The sequence below is a fragment of the Pseudonaja textilis genome, chromosome 3 (assembly GCF_049901715.1).
Source record: "Pseudonaja textilis isolate UNSWEBS1 chromosome 3, rPseTex1.2, whole genome shotgun sequence".
NCBI lineage: Eukaryota > Metazoa > Chordata > Lepidosauria > Squamata > Elapidae > Pseudonaja > Pseudonaja textilis.
The window spans coordinates 98,987,540-99,009,899 of record NC_141992.1 but is presented as its reverse complement, the minus strand read 5'-3'; the positions used below and the strand labels follow the sequence as shown (position 1 = coordinate 99,009,899).

At 40.6% G+C, this 22,360-nt stretch overlaps 1 protein-coding gene across 7 annotated transcripts in view; it reads left to right on the top strand.

Annotated features, from left to right (window-relative positions):
* The window catches only part of RASAL2 (RAS protein activator like 2), a 242,552-nt gene that overhangs the window by 94,104 nt on the left and 126,088 nt on the right, over window positions 1-22,360 (top strand). For all 7 annotated transcript variants that reach the window (XM_087930466.1, XM_026703316.2, XM_087930462.1 and 4 more), the window contains exon 2: window positions 14,001-14,128. In XM_087930466.1, coding sequence (XP_087786592.1) covers window positions 14,001-14,128 — 128 coding nt within the window. The remainder of the gene's footprint in view (window positions 1-14,000; window positions 14,129-22,360) is intronic.

The window sequence follows — 22,360 nt, the reverse complement described above, 5'->3', positions numbered from 1 at the left end:
ACCACAACTGGTTGTAAAGCTAACCCACCCAATAGGCAGTTATGTCAGTACATGTGGGTAGGAAGTACAACTATTTATGATGGCTGGGGGTGCTTTACAGGGTTAAAACAGCCATTTGGTGACTTTAAGCGGATGTAAAATGACTGGTCCTTGAGCAAGGACTCTCTGTATTGATCTCTCAAAACCAAGAGCTTCCTAAAACTGGGGGCTCCCATCTCTCATTTTTTATTGTTTCCTAGCAGCATGTCTTCTCCCCTTTCCCCAAAGTCATTCCCACATTCCATTACAAAACTCAGCATGACAGCCTGGGCGAATTACCATTTGTCTTCTGAGTTCAGGATTTTCAAGAATGAGAGAGTTTGGAAGTCTTTGCAGGCAGCAAAAACCTCTTTGGCATGCTCTAGGTTCTGCACCAGGTCAGAACTGATACCGCACAATGCGTTGTTCACGGGATTAAAAAAGTATGGTGAATGTAGACACTTTTGTTTTGTAATATAACCTTTATATAAAAAACACATAACTAGATTTAGAATTGTAAGGCATCCAGAAAGTATCCATGATATCAATCACCTCAAGACATTATCTCTCCAATTGATTTATTAGAAACAGATCTGTCATGTCAAAAGCAATTTCCCAAGTGAAAGTTTTTTGCTTGTTACACAGAATCCACCTTCTCTCCTGCCTTCTCTCCTCCCACTTCTCCACTTCATAAATCACGAGAACCAATTAACTGCAACTGGAAATTCTTAATATGACATACAGAATAACCTTGAACTTTTCAACTCCTCTAGCTCGCTCTCTAAAAAATGTGGCAGCTGAATTTCAAAGCTGACAGGTGTCCTCCCTTGAAAACTCCTCCTAAAAGAAAAGAGAAAAAAAACACATACAGGGGTTAATACATTGTCCTTAACCCCCTTCCCCCCACCCCCACAAGGACCCTTCGGTTTGTGGGGAAAATCTTCATGGAATTGGTTAACCAATTGATCAGCATAAACATCCCAACTCTTTACCCAACTGGCATCTGAGAGGGGGTATCCTTTCCATAAGACCAAATATTGCAATCGGCCACGGTGTAATCTAGAATTGAGAATTTTTTGAGTCTCATAATGTGTTTCCCCATGTACCATTAACAGTTTAGGGCAGGGGTCTTCAAACTTGACAGCTTTAAGACTGGTGGACTTCAACTCCCAATATTCCTCCTCCAGTCATGTTAGCTCAGGAATTCTGGGAACTGAAGTCCGCCAGTCTTAAACTTGCCAAGTTGGAAGACCCTTGGTTTAGGGGGAGCGATTGGCAGTGGTCTTATCATCGATATAGTAGCTGGTTTTAGCAAACTACAATGGAACACTGGATGAATTTTCCCCAATAGTCGAGGAAGACTTAATTGGCTAGTGACCGGATTGATTATCTTTGAAATTTGGAACTGACCCAAGAATTTTTTACCCAGCTTCTTAACTGGGCAGTTTCAACCTAAGATACTTGGTCAACAAATATACTTTGTCCCCTACTTTAAAAGGTGGTCGAAGGGATCTATGTTTATCTGCCTGTTTTTTATAATTTTTTGCAGCTTCAGACAAAGCTTTTTTGTATCTTCCCATCCTTTCTTTAATGAGTTCATCCATTCTGTTAGGGACATGAATGAGGGAGGTTGTCTAGGTAATTCTGGCATCAGGAAAAAATCCATTCCAGTGTTGATTTGGAATGGAGTTAATCCCGTGCTGCTATGTACTGTATTATTGTAAGCAACCTCTGCTAAAGGTAATAACTCAGCCCAATTTTCTTGTTGATAATTTACATAGCATCTAATGTATTGTTCAATCATGGTGTTAGCTCTATCCGCTGCTCCGTTACAAGCAGGATGGAAAGCTGAGGATAACCCTTGAGATGAACCAATGGATTTCAGAAATTCCCTCCAAAATTTTGTGGTAAATTGTACCCCTCTGTTTGATATTATTCTACAAAGTACTCCATGTAGTCTATAGATATGTTTTATGAAAAGCTTTGCAAGTTTTTTCGCAGATGGAAGTCCTTTGCAGGCTATAAAATGGGCCTGTTTAGAGAATAAGTCAATTATAGTCCAAATGATCGTATCCCCTTCACTCTTAGGTAATTCAACAATAAAGTCAATTGAAATGTCTTCCCAAGGTTGGGTTGGTTCAGCAACTTGCTGCAGGAGGCCAGGGGTTTTTCCAGTTCTGTGTTTCATTGTGGCACAAATTGAGCAACTTTTTACATAGTCCTTGACATCAGGTTTCATTTTTGGCCACCAGAACTGTCTTCTCAGTAAATGTAGGGTTTTTAGGAATCTGAAATGACCTCCCAGCCAGGAGTCGTGGCTATGCTTTAATACCAGTAGTCTTAGGGTTGTGGGTACATAAAGCTTAGTCCCTTTCCAAGTTAGTCTATCATTCATTGTCAATTCGGTTTGATAGTCCAGGAACCAAGGGTCGGTCAATAGGGCCGTTTTCAATTCCGTAGTCAGCTTATCCTCCAGGTGTTTGGGGTTGCAGTTGGCTTGGGCTCAAGTGGTCACTTGGCCTGCCGATTGAGCTTCTGAAATTAAGGCTTGTACTATTTCCTCTTGGTGGCTGTCAAACTGAGGTTTTCTGGACAGAGCGTCCGCCAGTACATTTTTCCCTCCAGGGATATATTTAATGTTAAAGTTGAATCGCTTGAAATATTGGGCCCAGCAGACTTGTTTGGGTGATAATCTCCTGGGGGTCTTTAGAGCCTCGAGGTTCTTATGATCAGTCCATTCCTCAAAGGCCTCTGGTGCCCCTTCTAGAAAATGCCTCCAAGTCAACAAAGCCCATTGTACGGCGAATGCTTCTTTCTCCCAGACGGCCCACCTTCACTCTGTCTCTGTCAGCTTTATAGACACATAAGCACAAGGCATCAGTCGGCCTTGAGAGTCCTTTTGCAGCAAAACAGCTGCCACTACTTCATCACTTGCATCTGTTTGGGCAACAAAAGGCTTGGTCGCGTCTGGGTGCTGGAGGATGGGCTCAGCTGCGAAAAGACGCTTTAAGGCCTCGAAAGCTTTCTGACAGTCCATAGTCCAAGCCAGGGGTTGACTTGGCTTCGGTTTGGTGGGTGATGGGCCCGTTTTTAACAGCTCCGTCAACAGGAGGGCAACTTCAGCAAAGGACGGAATGAATTGTCTATAGAAGTTGGCAAACCCCAAGAAACTTTGAATTTGTTTTTGGGTTCTGGGGGGTTGCCAGTCCAGCACTTCTTTCACCTTTCTGGGGTCCATTTCAATCCCCAGATTGGATATTCAGTAGCCTAAGTAATCCAACGACTCTTTGTGGAATTCGCATTTTGAGAGTTTCACATGTAATTTGGCAGCTAGAAGTTTTTCTAGAATTTGTCGGAGTAATTGAACATGTTCTTCCATGGTTTTGCTGAAGATAAGGATGTCACCCAGGTACACGAGGACCCCCTGGTAAAGGTGTGGGTGTAGCACCTCATTGATGAGCTGCATAAACACTGCAGGAGCCCCCAGAAGTCTGAAAGGCATGACTTTGAATTGGAAGCTACCCAGAGGGCAGTTAAAAGCAGTTTTCCACTCATCTTCTTTGATGTAGTAAACTTCCCTGAGATCTAGCTTGGTGAATATCTTGCCCTTCGACAGGTGGTTCAATAAGTCATTTATAAGGGGGAGAGGGTACATGTTTTTGACGCATGTGGCATTCACGCCTCTAAAGTCAATGCTCAATATCAACCCACCTTCTCCTTGAACAACACGGGGGCAGCTAGTCTTGATTTGGCAGGCTCAATAAAATCTCGTTCCAAATTGCTGTCTGTGTATTTCCTTAATTCAGTCATTTCAGCAGGCGTCATGGAATACATCTTTGGTTTTTGTAATTTCGGCCTGGACTCTAATTCTATGGCACAATCAGTGGCTTAATGGGGAGGTAAGACATTACATTCTTCTTCATTGAATTCTTCAGCCAAGTCTTTGTATTGGTCGGGTACCTGGGAGTTATCTGGGAGAAGGTGGGATGCCATGGATGCTGGCTCAGACTCTGGGTTCAAGCTGACCGGTGGCTTTGTAGTGGGTGGAAAAGGGGGCAGTGGGCTCGGTCCAATGAGGATTTTTCTGAACCCATCCTCCCATTTGATCGTCAGGGCCCATTTGTCTAGCCAAGCAAGTCCAGTATGATTGATTATGACATCCTGGGGGCCACTATGAAGCATATAAGTTCGCAATGGGGGCCTAATTCCATCTTGATCAATTCAGTCATCTAAGTGGCTGGGTACCCCCCAATGAAGGTTCCATCCACTTGCTCAAATCTGATTGGGCGTTTTAGCGGGTTAGTCTTTATGCCCGATTGTTCAATGATGGGGAGTCCGATAAGGCATCTAGAACACCCAGTATCAATGACAGCTTCTAACTCCCCGGACTCCCTTGTATTTGGTACCACTAACTTGACCTTGACTGTAAAAGGTATGATATATCACTCACCATTGGGTCATCTTCACAGGTCGGGTTCTCAGGGATGTGGTGGCGATCTGGTTGTCCTTTGCTCCCATGTGCAGAGGGGTCTTTCCCAGCTGTGCTTGGCGAATCCGCCCCTGACAGGAGGTCTTTCTTGATTCTTCCAAGCTCTAACAGCTGTATTAGACTTCGACTGTGGAGCTTGTACAGGAGCAGGTTTGGCTGATCTGGTTGGCGGTCTCCTAGCCACAATTCTCTTAGGCAGGGCTGCTGGAAGGGGTTTCCTGTGTGGGTTGATGCTGCGATCTAAGCTGAGGGATGCAACATACCACGATTGTAAGGTCTCTGGGATTCCCCTAATTTCACAGGCCTTCTTTACTTCTGGATCAATGGTATTTTTAAAATAGTATAAAGTTATTCTTTCAGGCCAATTCATGAGGTGGCTTGCGACCTTTCTAAAGTCCCAAATGAATTCTGACAAGGGTCACTTGCCTTGCCTCATTTCCATTAACTTCTCTTCATTCTCTGCTACCCTGTCTGGATTTTCAAATCTGAGTCTTAATAATTGAATAAATCCGTTTACATCTTATAATTCGGGGGCTTGTTCGTTGTGTAGTTGGGCCTCCCAGTTTGAAGCATCCCCTTCATTCACCCCATTTGTTATGACCATAACCAAATCGCTCTCTGTGGCGTATTGATCTCCAAATTGTTCTAAATGGGATCGGATTTGAGTGAGGAAGTAATTGAAATGTTCATGGCGGCCATCAAGTACGGTCTCAATGGGTATTCGGTCTGGCCTGGGTTGTGGTTGCAGAGGTGGCACATGCCAGGCCCCTGCAGGTTGTACTGGAATGGAAGGAACAGGCCGGGTGGCGTATGTAGGCTGGGTAAGCCCCCTGAATCCTGACTGTGTGGTGCCTCTCTGGAATAGGGGTCCCTGTGGCCTCTCTGATGGTTGGGGCTGCAATTGTGGTTTCCAGGAAGAAAATGGGTGTGGCCTGGTTCCCTGGTCAGGTGGAGGGGATGCGGCTGCTGTCTGCTGTCTGGGCAACCCCCCTTTCAGACCAGGCCTGTGTTGGTGCTGGCTGCCGCTGGCATTGAATCCACCCCTGGCCTGGATAAAATCCCCACCCTGGAGGGATACTCTCTGCAGGGGGCAAAATTCCTTGTGGAAAATGAGGGGATTGCCTCTGAGGTTGCAACATACCTCTGTTAGTTGATGCTTCTTTCTGGCTTTCTCCATCTGTATAGTCTCCTCATTCCTCACGATACTTGGGTAAGTGAATATGTGTGGTCTCAAGCTTCCACCCATCCAAAAAGACTGCGAGACCAAACCTGTCACCTTTAAATTCTGGAACTGTTGATATAAATCTGCCTTTGATGGACTTCCAGGAATAATCTGGGGGTTGTCTTCTTGAGAGAATTCCAACCCCAATTGTCTCTCTTCCCTCCAATCTGACAGAATAGCCATATGCTTGGGGCTAGAGAAAGATTTCTCTTCAGACAGCTGGGTTACCTCTGGGTTACAACAACTTCTTGAATCAAAACACTTCGGTATAGCTTCCAAATCTCTTTCTCCTACTGCCATCCTGGAAGCATCCATCATCTCCTCCCAGCAAGGGTTGGCAGGTTCAATTAATGCTCCGGAGGGAGGGCCCCCACACACTCCTCCCTGCACACCTCCAACTTCGGCTGATTGTTGATAATTCTCCATCTCAGGAAAAAGAACTCCGGGTATCAGCCAAGCCCTTTTTTAAAAATAAATTTAGACTTGGGAAGTAAATGTAAGGCATCCAGAACGTATCCATGATATCCGAGACATTATCTCTCCAATTGATTTATTAGGAACAGATCTGGCATGTTCAAAAGCAATTTCCCAAGTGAAAGTTTTTTTCCTGCATTACATAGAATCCGCCTTCTCTCCTCCCACTTCTCCACTTCATAAATCACGAGAACCAATTAACTGCAACTGGAAATTCTTAATACGACAGAGAGAATAACCTTGAACTTTTCAACTCCTCTAACTCTAAAAAAAATGTGGCAGCTGAATTTCAAAGCTGACAAGAATATTATAACAGTTTAGTCCAGGGGTGTCCAACCTTGGCAACTTTAAGACTTGTGGACTTCAACTCCCAGAATTCCTCAGCCAGCTTTGGCTGAGGAATTCTGGGAATTGAAGTCCACAAGTCTTAAAGTTGCCAAGGTTGGACACCCCTGGTTTAGTCCATGCATTTAGAGAGGGGAGAGAATGCCCTGTCAGATCCAGTAATTTTCATTTACTTCAGTATCTAAAGGCAGCAAGCACAGTTCTGCTTGGATGGAGTTCTGATATTGGAAGTGGCTCTTAATATAGTTGCTCAGGTAGGTCCATATGCTAAGGCAGGCAGTCTTTAATCCCTGGTTAAAAATTGCATTTTGTTTAATGAGCCTACTTCCACTAATAATCTTGACCTGATCTAGAGAAGGGCCCTGCGGCATAAACTGCTGACGGATGTTTGCTCTGAATGGGCTATGATTGAGCTTGACTGCTGCTCAACACCAAACTCTGCACAACGAATTGCAAGATAAATTTAATCTGACACCTAACGCTGTTAGGTCCTGGAGGATGAATCTGAATATTTTCTACCTGAGAACTGCCTAACCACCCCAGAATATTCTCTCAAGCTATATGTAATTCCTCCCCCTAAATTCTGAAACCAGGTTTAATAAAAACCCCATATGCGGAATATAACTTGCTTTAGTGAATATTTTTATGGGGCAACCTATCCTGTTTTACTGGAGATTTTTATATGGATCTGTGCATAGAATTTGTCATGTCCCTTTTAATAAACTTTCCCTTTCCCTATGAAATTTTTAATATCTCTCCCTCCCTCTCCAGATGACGTGTGTTTCTAAATCTTGCCTGTGATTAATCCATATTTCTGTTAATTCATTCCCAAATGTTGATCTGCGATGCAGTATGAAAATAAAATATCTGCTACTTATCGAAACTCCAGCTTCCTCAAATGTGGTTAATGCTGTTTAGTAGCCCTCATACACTTCTACACATCATTAGATGTTTAAGATGTTTAGATGCCCTGGTTTGATTTAGTAGATATTTTTGGGAAGGATCTTGATTCACTGTTGGGATTGCAATGCAAATTATAAATAGTTGCAACAATTAGAGATATAATCCAGTAGATTAGTTATAGACAACTCCCATTTTTTTTTCACATTGTCTGCCTTCCTGGCTGAGGTTTTTGGGAACTGTAATCGAATACCATTGGAAGGCTATAAATTCCTTTCTTGCTGTATAACTGCCCCAACACGGATATTTTCATGATGTCATCAGAACTGAGCCCCATCCAAAGGACACTTTTATCTTATATAACTTCAGATGATTAGCATGTCATTGAACAAGTAAATCTAGTAGTAGTAGAACCATATCTATCTGCAGGAGTTCCCTTGTGGAGTTGCAGATTTTATATGTGCAGGGTTTGGTTTTTACACTGAGGCTCTATAATCTAAAATTGCTTATAATTTTGAAATCTTTTAAAAGTGTATATCTTGTAATATTGAGGATAGATAGATCTTTAACATTTAGATAAAGCCTACATCTTTTTTTGCACCTTGTTCTTCACTTTTATCGAATAGTTAACTTTCTTGGTGATTGCTCATTGTTCCTGAGAATCTTGAATGGTAGTTCATCCAATTTTGCATGTTATTATCGCAACCTAAAGTGAAGAAATTATTTTGATAAATGGGAGCTTGATCGAGTCGATCCAAACTTAGTTTCAACTAATCCTTGCAAATGAAATCTACTCGTGCTATTTTGTCATAAAAAAATATAAGCTTGAATAGTTTGGCCTGACCATAAAGCCTTCTCAGAAGCTAACTTATACTGACAGAAAAATGGCATATTTCCGGCAGGGTGACCTTATGGAAATGAATCTCCTGTAAAAAGAAGATCCATTGTTCTCAAAGCTATTGGAATCTCTTACTTTTCATAAATAGGTTGGCCTATCCACATGCCATAAACTTATGGAGCCCTGGAGCAGCAAGATTGATAAAGACTAGATATTTTGTTGCCATCTAGTGGAGTTGAATATCCTTGTTCCTTACAGTATTTCATGGCTCAGTCTCCGAAATAGAGTGCAAGTAGCAAGGGCTCAAAATGCATCAACTGTATATATAGTATAATGATAAATAAATCACTTATTAATTTTTATCAAGGGATGCAGAAGAGAACTGATATAGTCAAGAAACTGTTTAGCCTATAAGAGGCTGAGTTTTGTTCCCATTAATCTTGTGTAAAAGCTTGTATATTAGTTTTTGATACACTATATTAAGTAGTATTGAAGATAAATGCTTTGGGTGACAAAGAATATTCCTGGATATGAAGATATTTATTATCATTGTTTATTGCCATTTATTTCATTTTGTGAAGGAAAACATTAGCTATGATAAATATTTTTAATATATATAGCCAGGTTATGCCTTGTAGAACAACATGACATTCTAACATCACAATAGGCATAAAATATAATTTGTAAAACCTTAATTTATTTTAAGTCAAATTTTTGAGAATATGTGATTCATTTCACAAAGAAGAAATACTGATAAGGACACTCTCCCTTTTCCCCTCCCCCTCCCTCCCTCCCTCCCTCTCTCTCTCTCTCTCTCTCTTTCTCTGCTCCCTCCCAATCTAATTTCTTAAAATTCACACAAGAAAATACTTGCTTGGTTTTTAATTTCTATTTGTTTCTGGAGGCAACAGCTGACACAGAGACTGACAAGTAGCTTTTTAAGTGATACCTTCTATTTATTTGACAGAGGATCTATTATTCCTTATTTCAACAAGTGATAGAGCAGTTATCCAGGGAAATAATTCATTATAAAGCACTGTGGAGTCATGTACCTCTAAGTGCTATTATTTGGGGAGGGGGGAAATGCGATCACTAGGATGCGAGCATCAAAATATTGTATGGTGTCTATAATTGGCTGCTGAAAATAAAATAAAATAAAATATAATAAATAAAAGCATTTTGGAAACATAACAGCAAAACAAGTTCTATCTTTCATTGTTGATCATTCGTCATGGGCTTCTTGTTGCTGCTGGTTTCCAAGGCTACCAGAGTAGCAAATCCAGAACAAGCTTTGATATTCCATCCTAAATTAGACATTTATTAGACTTGTGTTTTCCTTTGTTTAAGAATATATTAGAGATCCACAAATTCTTAAATAATTCCCCTCTCCCTCCCAATCAAGTTTTTAGGCCTTGGAAAGTATCAGAACTGTGTGATTGAAGTTATCTACCCTTAATTGAGATTTGGAGATGGAAGGAGAATTTGTCTCAAATGTCACAAATTGCTTTTGTGGTATAAGAAAGTGGCCCTATGGCCCTTGAATTGAAAGTCACAGTTTTTCAATTAAACACATAAAACAAAATATATTTAATACATAGGGAAGTAAGAAAACCTGAATAAAAATAGGTAGCAAAATGCAAACTGTTTTCTTTTGCCCAGTAATACAGTATGGGTTTTCAGAATCCTTTTTAGAAAATATGTATTTGTATTTACATATCACATTTGTATATCTTATCCTCCCTTGATAGCCTACATTATTTATGTCAAATTTGCAGGGGTTTATATTTTTCATTACTGAAAGTGTGTACTTTCTACTACTACAGTGTTCACAAGCCTGTGAATAAGCTAACAATATAACAAATGTTTTTAAAAATGGATTTTATGATAGAGACAGTTTCAGTATGGTCATAGAAATGGAAAAGGACGAAAATGATAGGATATCAAAAGCCATAAACAATGAGAATGTTAAAAAGGATAGAAGTTTGAGAGTGATGAGTAACCAGTAAAATAATTTAATGCAAGATGAAGTAAATATACTACAGTGGGAAATACTGTTACCCTTTGTAGAATGATAGTATTATAAGAAGGAAGGATCAGCAAGGTTTGGCTCTTTATGCACTTTGTAAAATTAATGGAGACTCCATTAATTTATTTATTTTTTTGCTCTTTTTGGGAGGGGGTGGTGGTGAACTTTTCCTTTGTGCCTTTCCCCCTTACCATAGATTCACCACCCCCTAGTGGTGAAGTTTGATTTACAAGTGATTCTACTACAGTACAGTACTTTTGGTCAAGCTCAGTGAAAATGAGAACACTTCTGAGTCATATAGAAAACACAGATTGTCCTGTATAGATTTATAAATACATTTACAGAAATAACAACCATACATTTCCTCCTGTTTTGAATTTATTTTGCACTCCAAACAAGCCCATCATGTGGCTATACATAAGTTGTCTGCTTGATACTTGGTTTTTAAAAATTATAGATGAGTCATTCCATTCAAAAGGGCTCCAGGGAAGTGGGAAACAATATGTCATATACCAAGTCTAATAATAATCACAGTGTTTAATTAAATAATATAATCTTCATTTTATACTTTTATTTTTAGAATCTTAATAATAATTTCAATCTAAACTAAAAAAGTTTCTCTTGAAACAGATAATATTTGCAGTGGTGGTGATGATTATCTTAGCTCAGGTGTAAGATGAGGGTGGAGGTTCATTCTCCAGGCTTGTGGGTTGGTTTCCTAATGTTTCATTGCCAGGCTAGGTAATATCTTCTGTGGAGTTCAGGGGCTGTTAAATGTCAGTGTTTTTCTGCTTATAAAGGCTTTGTGTGGTCAGTAGGTCTGGTGATGAGCAGGTCACGTCAGGTAAGGATCATGTCAGGTGAGGGTCTTGTGATGGGTCTTGTGATTGAATCAGGTGTGGGTTGCATCAAGTGAGGGGCTTGTGATGGGTCAGATGTGGATCATGACAGATGAGGATCTTGTGATGGGGAGGTCATGTCAGGGGAGGGTCATTGGGAGGTGAAGTGCTGGTTAGGGGCTTTCATGGGTTGGTTGAGGATCAGGGTTGTCTCTGGTTGACTGTGTGGTTGATTTCAATTCTCGTAGGCTGGTTGCAGATCGGATGTGTTTGTTGATGGAATTACTTGTGGAGTTCCAGGCTTGTGTGTGGCTAGTGCTAGTGTGGCTGGTGATTCGTGTATGCTCCAATGTAAGAAAATGCATAAAGAGCCAAGCCTTGCTGGTTTTTCCTTCCCCTAATTGCTCCAAGAGATAGTATTAGATCATAAGATATGATCTAATGATCTAATGATCTAATTTAGATATGAAATGTAAAATGTGGTACAAATAGTCCTCAATTTATGACTATAATTGCAACCAAAATTTCTGTTGTTAAGCCAGATGGTTAAGTGAGTCGTGCCCGATTGTATGATCTTTTTTTGCCTCAGTAGTTATGCAGTTGTTAAATGAATCATACAGTTATTAAGTGAATCCAACTCTCCCCATTGACATTGCTTGTTGAAAACCTGCTGGGAAGATTGTAAATGACCCTCCTAAGTATATGCCAGTTGCAAAGCACCTGAATTTGGATCATATGATTGTGGGGATGCTGTGACAAGCTAAGTGTGAAAGCTGGTTATAAGTCACTTTTTTTAAATACCATTGTAATTTTGAATAGTCATTTAATGAATGATTGAAAGTTGAGGACGACCTGTACACCAATTGAGAAGGTCAAAGAACACATGATTCAGTTGGTTTAGACCGGGGTGTCAAACTCACAGCCTGCAGGCCAGATGCGCCACGTGCTGGCTAGGCCCATCCCGGTTTATCAAAGGGAGGAAAAGTCACAATAGGTCATGTGATACTGCCATGAGTTTGACACCCCTGGTTTAGACCAAGTGTTCTCAAACTCTTCAGCTCACTGAACCCTTCATGAAGTTACAGATGGTTCAGCAACGTTCATTTATTATATGAACACAATTTAATAAATACAACTTTAATTAATAATACTACAAATTATAATAACAGCATTGACCCCTTTTATAGTCCTTGAGAATATTGACCACTTTGGGGAACTCTACTTTAGACTGATTTAGATGTCATACCAAAATATAGTTTGATCCTTTCCCAAATAAAGAGCCACAGGCATGTCCTTAGAGAAAATATCTGTTATTGTCACAAATATTCTTGGCTTTCTTCCACTCCTTTCGAAGGCAGTTCCTCCTCAAAAGACATGTTTCCATCATCTATGGTTCACTAGCTCTTCCATGCATAAATATTTTGCAAATCCCTAATTCATCTACCATTGTTTTTACAGCACTTTCTCAGTCTCCCATAATTGGGAGTTTTCTTATGCCATACTAAACAGTACTTTAATAGCTCTGTTGCAGAGAGTTGTGCAGATTGTCAGTATATTGTATTATTTAAGTTTCTGAATGGGAAAAGTCATTTACAATGGATTCTTTTTAGATTTAGAATTCTGCAACCGTTATTCTGAAGACTACCTATACATAATGTATAGGTTTCTTTATATAGAGAGCATGAGTAATGTCTCCACTTTAGATTATTCCCTGTCTGAAAAGTCCTGTAGGAATGTTCAAAGTTTTTTTGTTGTTTGAGTATGCTTTAGAAGAGTCAACTGGAGAAGCAGTTTGATGGCTATTGCAAACAATGGACAAGATTGTTTAGAAGAGGTGGTAACCTTTATTAGAGAGTTTCTTGCTGTTGTGGCAATTGCCTGCAGTAGGGATTTTGTATCTATGACTTTTCAACTGTCTTTCAGTTCTGTGATTTTATCTTCTCAGTAATTAGAATATTTAATAAATAGGTGGATACATTCTTATCAGCCCCATTAATATAGATCCAGCCAGAATCTACTTCATCAATTGAGTGTAATAATTAGTGTGTGAAGAGTTTTCAGTTCTTTGTAAAATGCCTAAACATTTGTAATTGAAAATTGTCTGCCATGAGTTCTGTTGAGTAAATTACTGTCTCAATTTCTGTTCTTAAAATAAAATATGCCCCATTCTTACACTGATGACTCTAATAAGATAGCATATTTTAGATTGTAGGCAACAGTTCAATTGAGGTTGTATTTTCCCACACTGTATGAGCAAGCTATGGCAAGCCCAGGATGTTCCCTGGATGTTTAGTGTAGCAGTATCTCCTCCTTGCCAATAAAAAGACCAGAAGAATAGACTAGCCTGAAGTTTGCTATGCTTAATTCTTATAGTGGGCATTGTGGATTCCCATCATATCTGCACTAAATCAATACTGTCATTGATTTTTAATGGTGGTATAAAGAAATTGCATCACATGGGCAAAATTTGCTAGAGACTTAATTTACCTTTGTACACCTTTATATTGTGAGCTAAATAAAAAACAACTTTTTCCAGTTTGGAAATTGCTTTGTGTGCATCTCCTTAGGTTAAATTTCACATAAAATCCATAGTTCTTGGTATAGATATTGTATAGTATTGCTAAAGCTGATCAGATTAACATATTGTGATAATTTGAGTAGCATTGCAAAGGGAGGGGGATTGTTTATTGGATTGCTTTTACAAATTTGGTAAGCAAGTCATACAATAAGATGCAGTGCTGACTATGCCCCAGAGGGAATAAACATGCAGGGGTTTGCTCTGCTAAATCTATATTTAGCAGCTGAGAGGGTAACTGACATGTTCTAATTATGCTTTTTTTTTTTTACAGACGTAAAAGGACCTGCAACTCATAGACTATCTTGTGGTCAGTCCCCTGATTCAGAAACTATAATATGGGAGACAAAGTACTGTATTCTGACCAACAGCCAGCTTGTGTTGCTGAACAAGGAAAAGGAGGTAAGAGAGAGTTAATTTCTTCTGACTAGTATTGGTCCCCAGCAACATTTGAATTTGCCACCCTATCCCACCCTTCCAGTTTGAAGATAGAGATCTCACTGATTGCATATGGCTTCTGGATGCAATTCTAGGTGTTGGTTATCACCTATAAAGTCCTTTATAGGGCCTGGCTACATCATGGGACACTATTTTCCATATCATTTACCCACCTGGGTCCTCTCAAGTGAACAATGTCATCTCTAGGACAGGGATCTCCAAACTTGGCAACTTAAAGACTTGTGGACTTTAAGTCCCAGAATTCATGCATGGATGGCTGGGGAATTCTGGGAGTTGAAGTCCACAAGTCTTCAAATTGCCAAGTTTGAAGACCCCTGTTGTAGGACCTAGGAATCATATCTTTTCAGGGAGAATTCCTGCCCTCTGGAATAATATCTCCCCGAAGACCAATGCAGGTAGTGCTCGACATAGGACCATAATTTATTTCTGTTGCCAAATGAAACAGTAAATAAGTAAGGTAGTAGTTTTGTGACTTTTGTCCCATTTTATGACCTTTATTGCCACAATTGTAAAGTGAACCACTGCAGTTCATGTCAGTAACATGCTTGTTAAGTGAATCTGGCTTCCCCATTGACTTGCTTATCAGAAAGGCACAAAAGATTATCACATGACTCTGGGACACTGCCACTGTCAGAGATACATGCCAATTGCCAAGCGTCTGAATTTTGATCATGTCACCATGGAGATGCTGCAGTAGTCATAAGTGTGAAAAACTCTCACTTTTTTCCAATGGAGTAACATCAAATGGTCACTAAATGAATGAATTTAAGTCATCCATTGCCTAACCTGCTAACTTCTAAACACCGATCTGATTGAGGGGTCTTTGGTAATCTCTAAACTTGGTTGTTTTCTTGCAGACATTTTATTACCCAAACTAGGTAACATCGCCATGGAAATGTTACCTAGTTTGGGTAATAAAATATCTGCAAGATAACAACCAAGTTCAGGGAGAACTAAAGACCTCTCATTTCAACCCTGAGGTACAAATATTCTCCTTTACCTATTTATTTATTTATTTTGTAAATTGTTAAAAATCTGTTTGTTCTCTCAGGCTTAGTGATAAGATGGTGGTTGAGTGCTCCCTTTTTCCCCCATTTTGGGGTATTGTTTTGGTCTTTTTGTTATGGGGCTAGTGAGTCTGGTTGGTTGTATTCTCTTTAGTATGGGAATGGGAATAGAACAGAACAGAACAGAATAGAACAACAGAACAGAAGGAAGTGACCTTAGAGGTCTTCTAGTCCAGGGGTCGCCAACGTTTTGGACCTCAGGGACCACCAAACTCATAATTTTAAATCCCAGGGACCACTAACCGATTCTGTAGGTATGGCCTAATTTGTGGGTGTGGCTTGGTGGTCATGTGACTGGCTGGGCATGGCTTTGTATGTAAATATTATAAATATTTATATAAATATTGATTTTTTTATAAAAAAGAGCAACTTTTACCCAAAATCAGGCAAAGCAGGCAGGCACATTGAGTTGCTCACAGAATCACAGATTCATTCAGAAATCTATCTGTCTGCCATTGGCTAGCTCAATCTGTCACATAAAATTTGCTTGCAAGCAAACTCATAAAATTAACTCACAACATACCATGAATATAAATATTGAATTTTTTATATAAAAAGAGCAATTTTTACCCAAAATCAGGCAAAGCAGGCAGGCAGATTGAGTTGCTCACAGAATCATTCAGAATAATTCAGTGATCTATCTATCTGCCATTGGCTACCTTAGTCTGTCACATAAAATTTGCTTGCTGTGAGTCTGCACTGAATAATAGAAACTTCAGTCCTAAGGGAGGTTCGGCTGTGCTTGAAAGCAAAGCTGAAGATCTAAAGACTAGCTAGAAAGCAAGAAATCCAACCATTTCCTGCTTCCTAGCTAATCTAAATCTCCTGGCACAGCAGAACAGATGATGGGCGGAAAAAGGAAAAATAGCAATTTAGCAGGCAAGTTTACTGGGTAAGGAGTGAGTGAGCAGGGAGAGCTCCTGCGGGCCATGTGGGTGGCGCAGCCTTGTGTTCCTGCAGAGCCTGGATTAATTGCTTTGTGTGGGGGTGCTCTGGGGGTGAGATTTCTTTGCAGCCCACCAAATTTTTCTTGCAGTCCACCAGTGGGCAGTGGCTCACCGGTTTGCGACTGCTGTTCTAGTCTAACCACCTGCTCAGGCAGGAAAACCTATTCTACACTGCTCAAAAAAATAAAGGGAACACTTAAACAACACAATGTAACTCCAAGTCAATCACACTTCTGTGAAATCAAACTGTCCACTTAGGTAGCTACACTGATTGACAATCAATTTTACATGCTGTTGTGCAAATGGAATAGACAAGAGGTGGAAAGCATAGGCAGTTAGCAAGACATCCCCAGTAAAGGAGTGGTTCTGCAGGTGGTGACCACAGACCACTTCTCAGTTCCTATGCTTTCTGGCTGATGGTTTGGTCACTTTTGAATGCTGGCGGTGCTTTCACTCTAGTGGGAGCATGAGACAGAGTCTACAACCCACACAAGTGGCTCAGGTAGTGCAGCTCATCCAGGATGGCACATCAATGCGAGCTGTGGCAAGAAGGTATGCTGTGTCTGTCAGCGTAGTGTCCAGAGCATGGAGGCACTATCAGGAGACAGACCAGTACAGCAGGAGACGTGGAGGAGGCCATAGGAGGGCAACAACCCAGCATCAGGACCACTACCTCCACCTTTGTGCAAGGAGGGACAGGAGGAGCACTGCCAGAGCCCTGTAACAAAATGACCTCCAGTGGGCCACAAATGTGCATGCGCCTGCTCAAATGGTCAGAAACAGACTCCATGAGGGTGGTATGAGGGCCCGACGTCCACAGGTGGGGGTTGTGCTTACAGCCGAACACCGTGCAGGATGTTTGGCATTTGCCAGAGAACACCGAGATTGGAAAATTTGCCACTGGCGCCCTGTGCTCTTCACAGATGAAAGCAGGTTCACACTGAGCACATGTGACAGACATGACAGTCTGGAGATGCCGTGGAGAACATTCTGCTACCTGCAACATCCTCCAGCATGACCGGTTTGGCAGTGGGTCAGCAATGATGTGGGGTAGCATTTCTTTAGGGGGCCGCAGAGCCCTCCATGTGCTCACCAGAGGTAGCCTGACTGCCATTAGGTACCGAGATGAGATCCTCAGACCCCTTGTGAGACCATATGCTGGTGCGGTTGGCCCTGGGTTCCTCCTAATGCAAGACAATGCTAGACCTCATGTGGCTGGAATGTGTCAGCAGTTCCTGCAAGACGAAGGCATTGATGCTATGGACTGGCCCGCCTGTTCCCCAGACCTGAATCCAATTGAACACATCTGGTACATCATGCTTGCTCCATCCACCAATGCCACGTTGCACCACAGACTGTCCAAGAGTTGGGAGATGCTTTAGTCCAAGTGTGGGAGGAGATCCTTCAGGAGACCATCTGCCACCTCATCAGGAGCATGCCCAGGCGTTGTAGGGAGGTCATACAGGCACGTGGAGGCCACACACACTACTGAGCCTCATTTTGACTTGTTTTAAGGACATTACATCAAAGTTGGATCAGCCTGTAGTGGTTTTTTCCACTTTAATTTTGAGTGTAACTCCAAATCCAGACCTCCATAGGTTGCTTAATTTGATTTACATTAATATTTTTTGTGTGATTTTGTTGTCAGCACATTCAACTGTGTATTGAACTAAGTATTTAATAAGGATATTTCATTCATTCAGATCTAGGATATCTTATTTTTGTGTTCCCTTTATTTTTGGGGGCAGTGTATTTCAGACAAATGGTTGTCCCACCTCTTAAAAACTTCTAGTGTTGGAACATTTACAACTTCTTGGAGGCAAGTTGTTCCACTGAAAAATTGTTCTTTTTAATTAGAAGTGGTGTATGGTTTCCCGCCTGAGCACGGGGTTGAATTAGAAGCCCTCCAAAGTCCCTTCCAGCTCTGTTGTCCTATATTCAGGGTTATCATGGAGTTGGGCAATATCAAAACTGAAATATTAAATTAAATTTGACATTTGTAGTCACCATTAAATCTTGTGTTTTAGCAAAGCAGGTATTGTCATTATTCTTTTCCTGTCATTTTGAATGAAATTTTGTATTATCATGATATTATAAAACAAAATATTGCAATATTCTTATATTTTAACTCCTCCAATGAGCCATAGTTATACTGTAGGTCAAAGGTATCAAACTCAAGCCCTGCAGGCCAGATTCGGCCTGCAGGGTGCTTAGATCTGGCCGTGGGGCTGCTCTGGAAACAGCGAAGGACTGGGCCACGGTGCCTCTGCCAGCAAAAACGGAGCTTAGTAGGGCCGTGTGCAGCCCCCGTGAGCTCCATTTTTGGCTGCGATGGCCTCCTGCAACCCTCTGCTAGCAAACACAGAACTCAGGGTGAGGAGCGTGCAAGGCCTTCCTGAACTCTTTTTTTGCTGACAGAGCACTTGAACCATCACAGGCACCCCCAACACGAGTGACATTCAGCTGGCCATGCCCCCCCGGCATGCCCCTGTGCCCTCAAGGTCAAACACAACCCTGATGTGGCCCTCAGTGAAATCCAGTTTGACACCCCTGTTGTAGATATTGTTCTTTTTTCATGTTTTGAGTCAAATAGTATGGGAGCAAAATAAGAAGAGAAAGATTGGTAATATCTAGGCAACAGTTAAAAAAGAATGTAGATATTATTGTCATTCTCTAGTTTATAATTCTTATTAGACAGTACTAGGCTTTAGCCTACAGAGACTTGAACAGTATGCTTACCATTTGAGCTGCTGAATTGAATGGCACAGATTTAACTTCAAAAACATTTTGATATTCTTAGACAAAAAGAGATTTTTGCCATGCCTTTGGTCTTTTTTAGTAGTCTAGGCAGCTGACTGGAAATGTAGAAAAACACATTAGTATTTTATTAAAGCTGGAAAGATGTATGTCCTTTACAATTTATGCAATTCTAAAGGACATTTAACTTAGTAAAAATAATATATTTTATCAAAGCCAATTCTAAGCTGTTTCAAACAGAAGCTTAACAGTTGCAGGTTAGGCTCACAGACCATGATTTGAAAAGACTATCAAAGTTTACTGGGTTTAATTATTTATTTATTTAATATTGCCTCCTATTCACCAATGGCGACTCGAGGCAGCTTACACAATGTAAAACCATATTTAAAACAAAAAATAAAAATAAAAACAATAAAAACTAACAAAAAGAATCAAATAAATTAGCAAAGTACAATAGAACAAAATTTGGGAAAACAAAAAAACAAAACAAAAAATCAAAAACCACCTCCCACCTCCCGCCCCAATGATAGCGGATCACACTAGCCATTTGATACGTAGACCATAGAATCCTGCCCCAAGCCATAGGTAACAAGCAATTACTTTTGCCCCAAAGCAGGAGTCATAATCTGATACCATTTTTGTGTTAAGGGCAAGAACCATAAGCCAGAGAGATACTAAGGGCAGGTCTTGATGGAGCAGCTAGTGGGATGAAGAATGAGTTCAGGAGTCCGCATAGTAGGATATTTTTCTTTGGGAGACAAGTTACTGAGACTGAAGTAAAGATCTAAGATTTTATGGAAACAGCACTGCAATGGACTCCTATAGCACCTGTGTAAGATTTCTGTGTAATACCAATTGTTTTACACATACTTCTTGGCAGGCTAGACTTAAAATACTTGAACAAGCATCCGAGAATCCAGGAACTTTGATAAATAATTTATTGTAGAAAAGCTGAGAACCCACAAATATCTTTCAAGTCTCTATCCCTGATGAAATATACTCTAGAATACGGAAGGAAATCATTTGGATGCTCTATTAGTAAATTTCGAGAAATCCTGATGCTTCTGGGAGGTGACAGAAAGTGGGAGAAGAGCAAATATGGTCCCTGATTTCAAAAAAGAAAGAAAAAAGAAGTGCCAAATAATTATTACTCAATACCCAGAGAGACATTGAAGCAAATAATAAAACTGGCTATTTGTAAAAGTAGCTTGAAGACAATGCTATGATTGCTAAGCATAAGCATGACTTTGTCAAAAATAGGTCACACAAGACAAGCCTTGTGTCCTTCGACAAAGTAACTATTTTATTGAATAAGGAGAATGTTGTTCAGCAAAGTGTCTGCCAAGTTCCACATAAATAGTTATTGACAAACTGTTAAAATATGGGTTGGCTGGCACTTCAGTAAGATAGTTCCATAACTGGCTGGGTAGCCACATTCTGTGTCTAGATTGAGTTGGAGAGCAGTGATCAGCACGCTCCTGGGAGATCTTTCTTGGGGCTAAAATCAACATTTTTATTAATGACCTGGATAATGGTATTGGTTATCAGATTTGCAGATGAAAAAATTTGGGAGGACTGGCCAATACATCGGATAACAGAACAAGATACCCATGCAATCTGAACAAAGTGAGGGAGAAAAGCTCCCAATTTCTTGGCTTTCTTCAAAAGGGATGAAAAGCTGGCTTGTGTAGCATTGTGTGGGGCCCACACAGCCACATCGGGTTGGTTGGTCCCATGAGAACTCCCACACCCACCTGCATTAACACTTGTCTTTCCACCTTGGAACTCTTCGTGTTTGTAGTTTTATAATGTTGTTTTACTTTTAAAAAAAATAATCCTAAATTATTCATTTTTTAATGTTGTATTATACTGCTCAGAGCCTCTCTGTGAATCTTAATTTCAGGTTGCTACTTCTGGATTATGACTTTGAAAATCTTTACTTAAACTCATTTTACAAAAGCTCATCCTATTATAATTCAGTTCCTTTATTTAATAATTTGCTCTTTTTCTCAGTATATCATATATGCAACTCATTTAATAGCTCAACTGCCTGAAGGATGAAAGTCTGATATCATGCCTTCTGTATTCACAGTTGAACATGTAAACCTGAACCACATTTTGTGTATCAGAAGGCAGTCATGGAAGCTAAACAAACAAAAAAAAAGAATTCAGAGTTCAGTGTCTAAAATTTCTCATATGAAGAGATCAACACAAACTTACTATAGGCCACAATCTGATAGCGTTGAGCATGCATGATTATTACTTTCACCTCAACCATAATCACTATCCCCTCTGATTATATCACTGTAGGTTTTTTTTTTTAAAGAAGAAAATACAGTTGAAAAAACATATAATTTAGAAAAGGGAATCTCAGATGTTATGCACAGCATGTCCAAGGCCTTAGGTACCCTTCTAGGCATACAGAGTTAAATCTTGGCTCAGATACCTATGAAATATCTGCAACATGCATTAGAGCAGGGGTCTCCAACCTTTTGGACCTCAGGGACCACCAAACTCATAATTTTAAATCCCGTGGACCAGAGACCCTGGGAAAATCCCCCCAAAAGTCTGCAGGAAAATTCCCCACCCCATTTTCCTACTGATCGATCATTCTTTATTTGGGATTGCAAGATACCCTCTCCAGCTCAGTTCTCGGGGGAGAGAAAGGAAAGCAGCAGAAGTCTTTCTCTCCCCCAAACTCCACCAGAAATGGGTCTTTGTGAGACTTATCGCACCAGCATAGCCTCTTGGAGCAGGGTCACCGGCATAGCCTTTACCTTGCAGGGTCCCAAAGACTCATTTCTGGTGGAGTTTGGGGGAGAGAAAGAAAGACTTTTGCTGCTTTCCTTGCGTGCAGCAAAAAGCAGAAGAAGAACCAGAAGGAAGCAGACCGATGGCCAGGCCAGGCACATGGGGCAAGTTCCCCCCTCTGTCCTTTCCCCCCTCCCCTCACTGCCTCATATTGTTTGCAATGCAAGAAACGCAAGCCTTGTGTTCCCATGGGCCATGTGGGTAGTCCTCCTTCTCAAGAACTCTCTAGCTTCCAAGCTTAAGTCAGTTGTAGCCTGCTGAGACCACCATTGTCATAAATTGTGATTTAAACCCTTTGCTGTCATTTCCTTCCTGTACTTCATTTTATAGCAGCTCCGTAATTTATTCTGGTAGGTGGCATCACCTGTCTTCTGAAAAAAAAAGGTGTTCCCGTGCAGCCTGGATTAATTGCTTTGGGGGTGACATTTCTCTGCGGACCACCAAAATTTTCTTGTGGACCACCAGTGGTCCCTGGCCCACTGGTTGGCGACCACTGCATTAGAGTAATAGCAAAGATTTTGAACCAAAAAAAAAGTTGTTCTTCCAGTTATTTGTATTGAAAGCAGAAAATTGTATCATTCCTGTATTCTTTT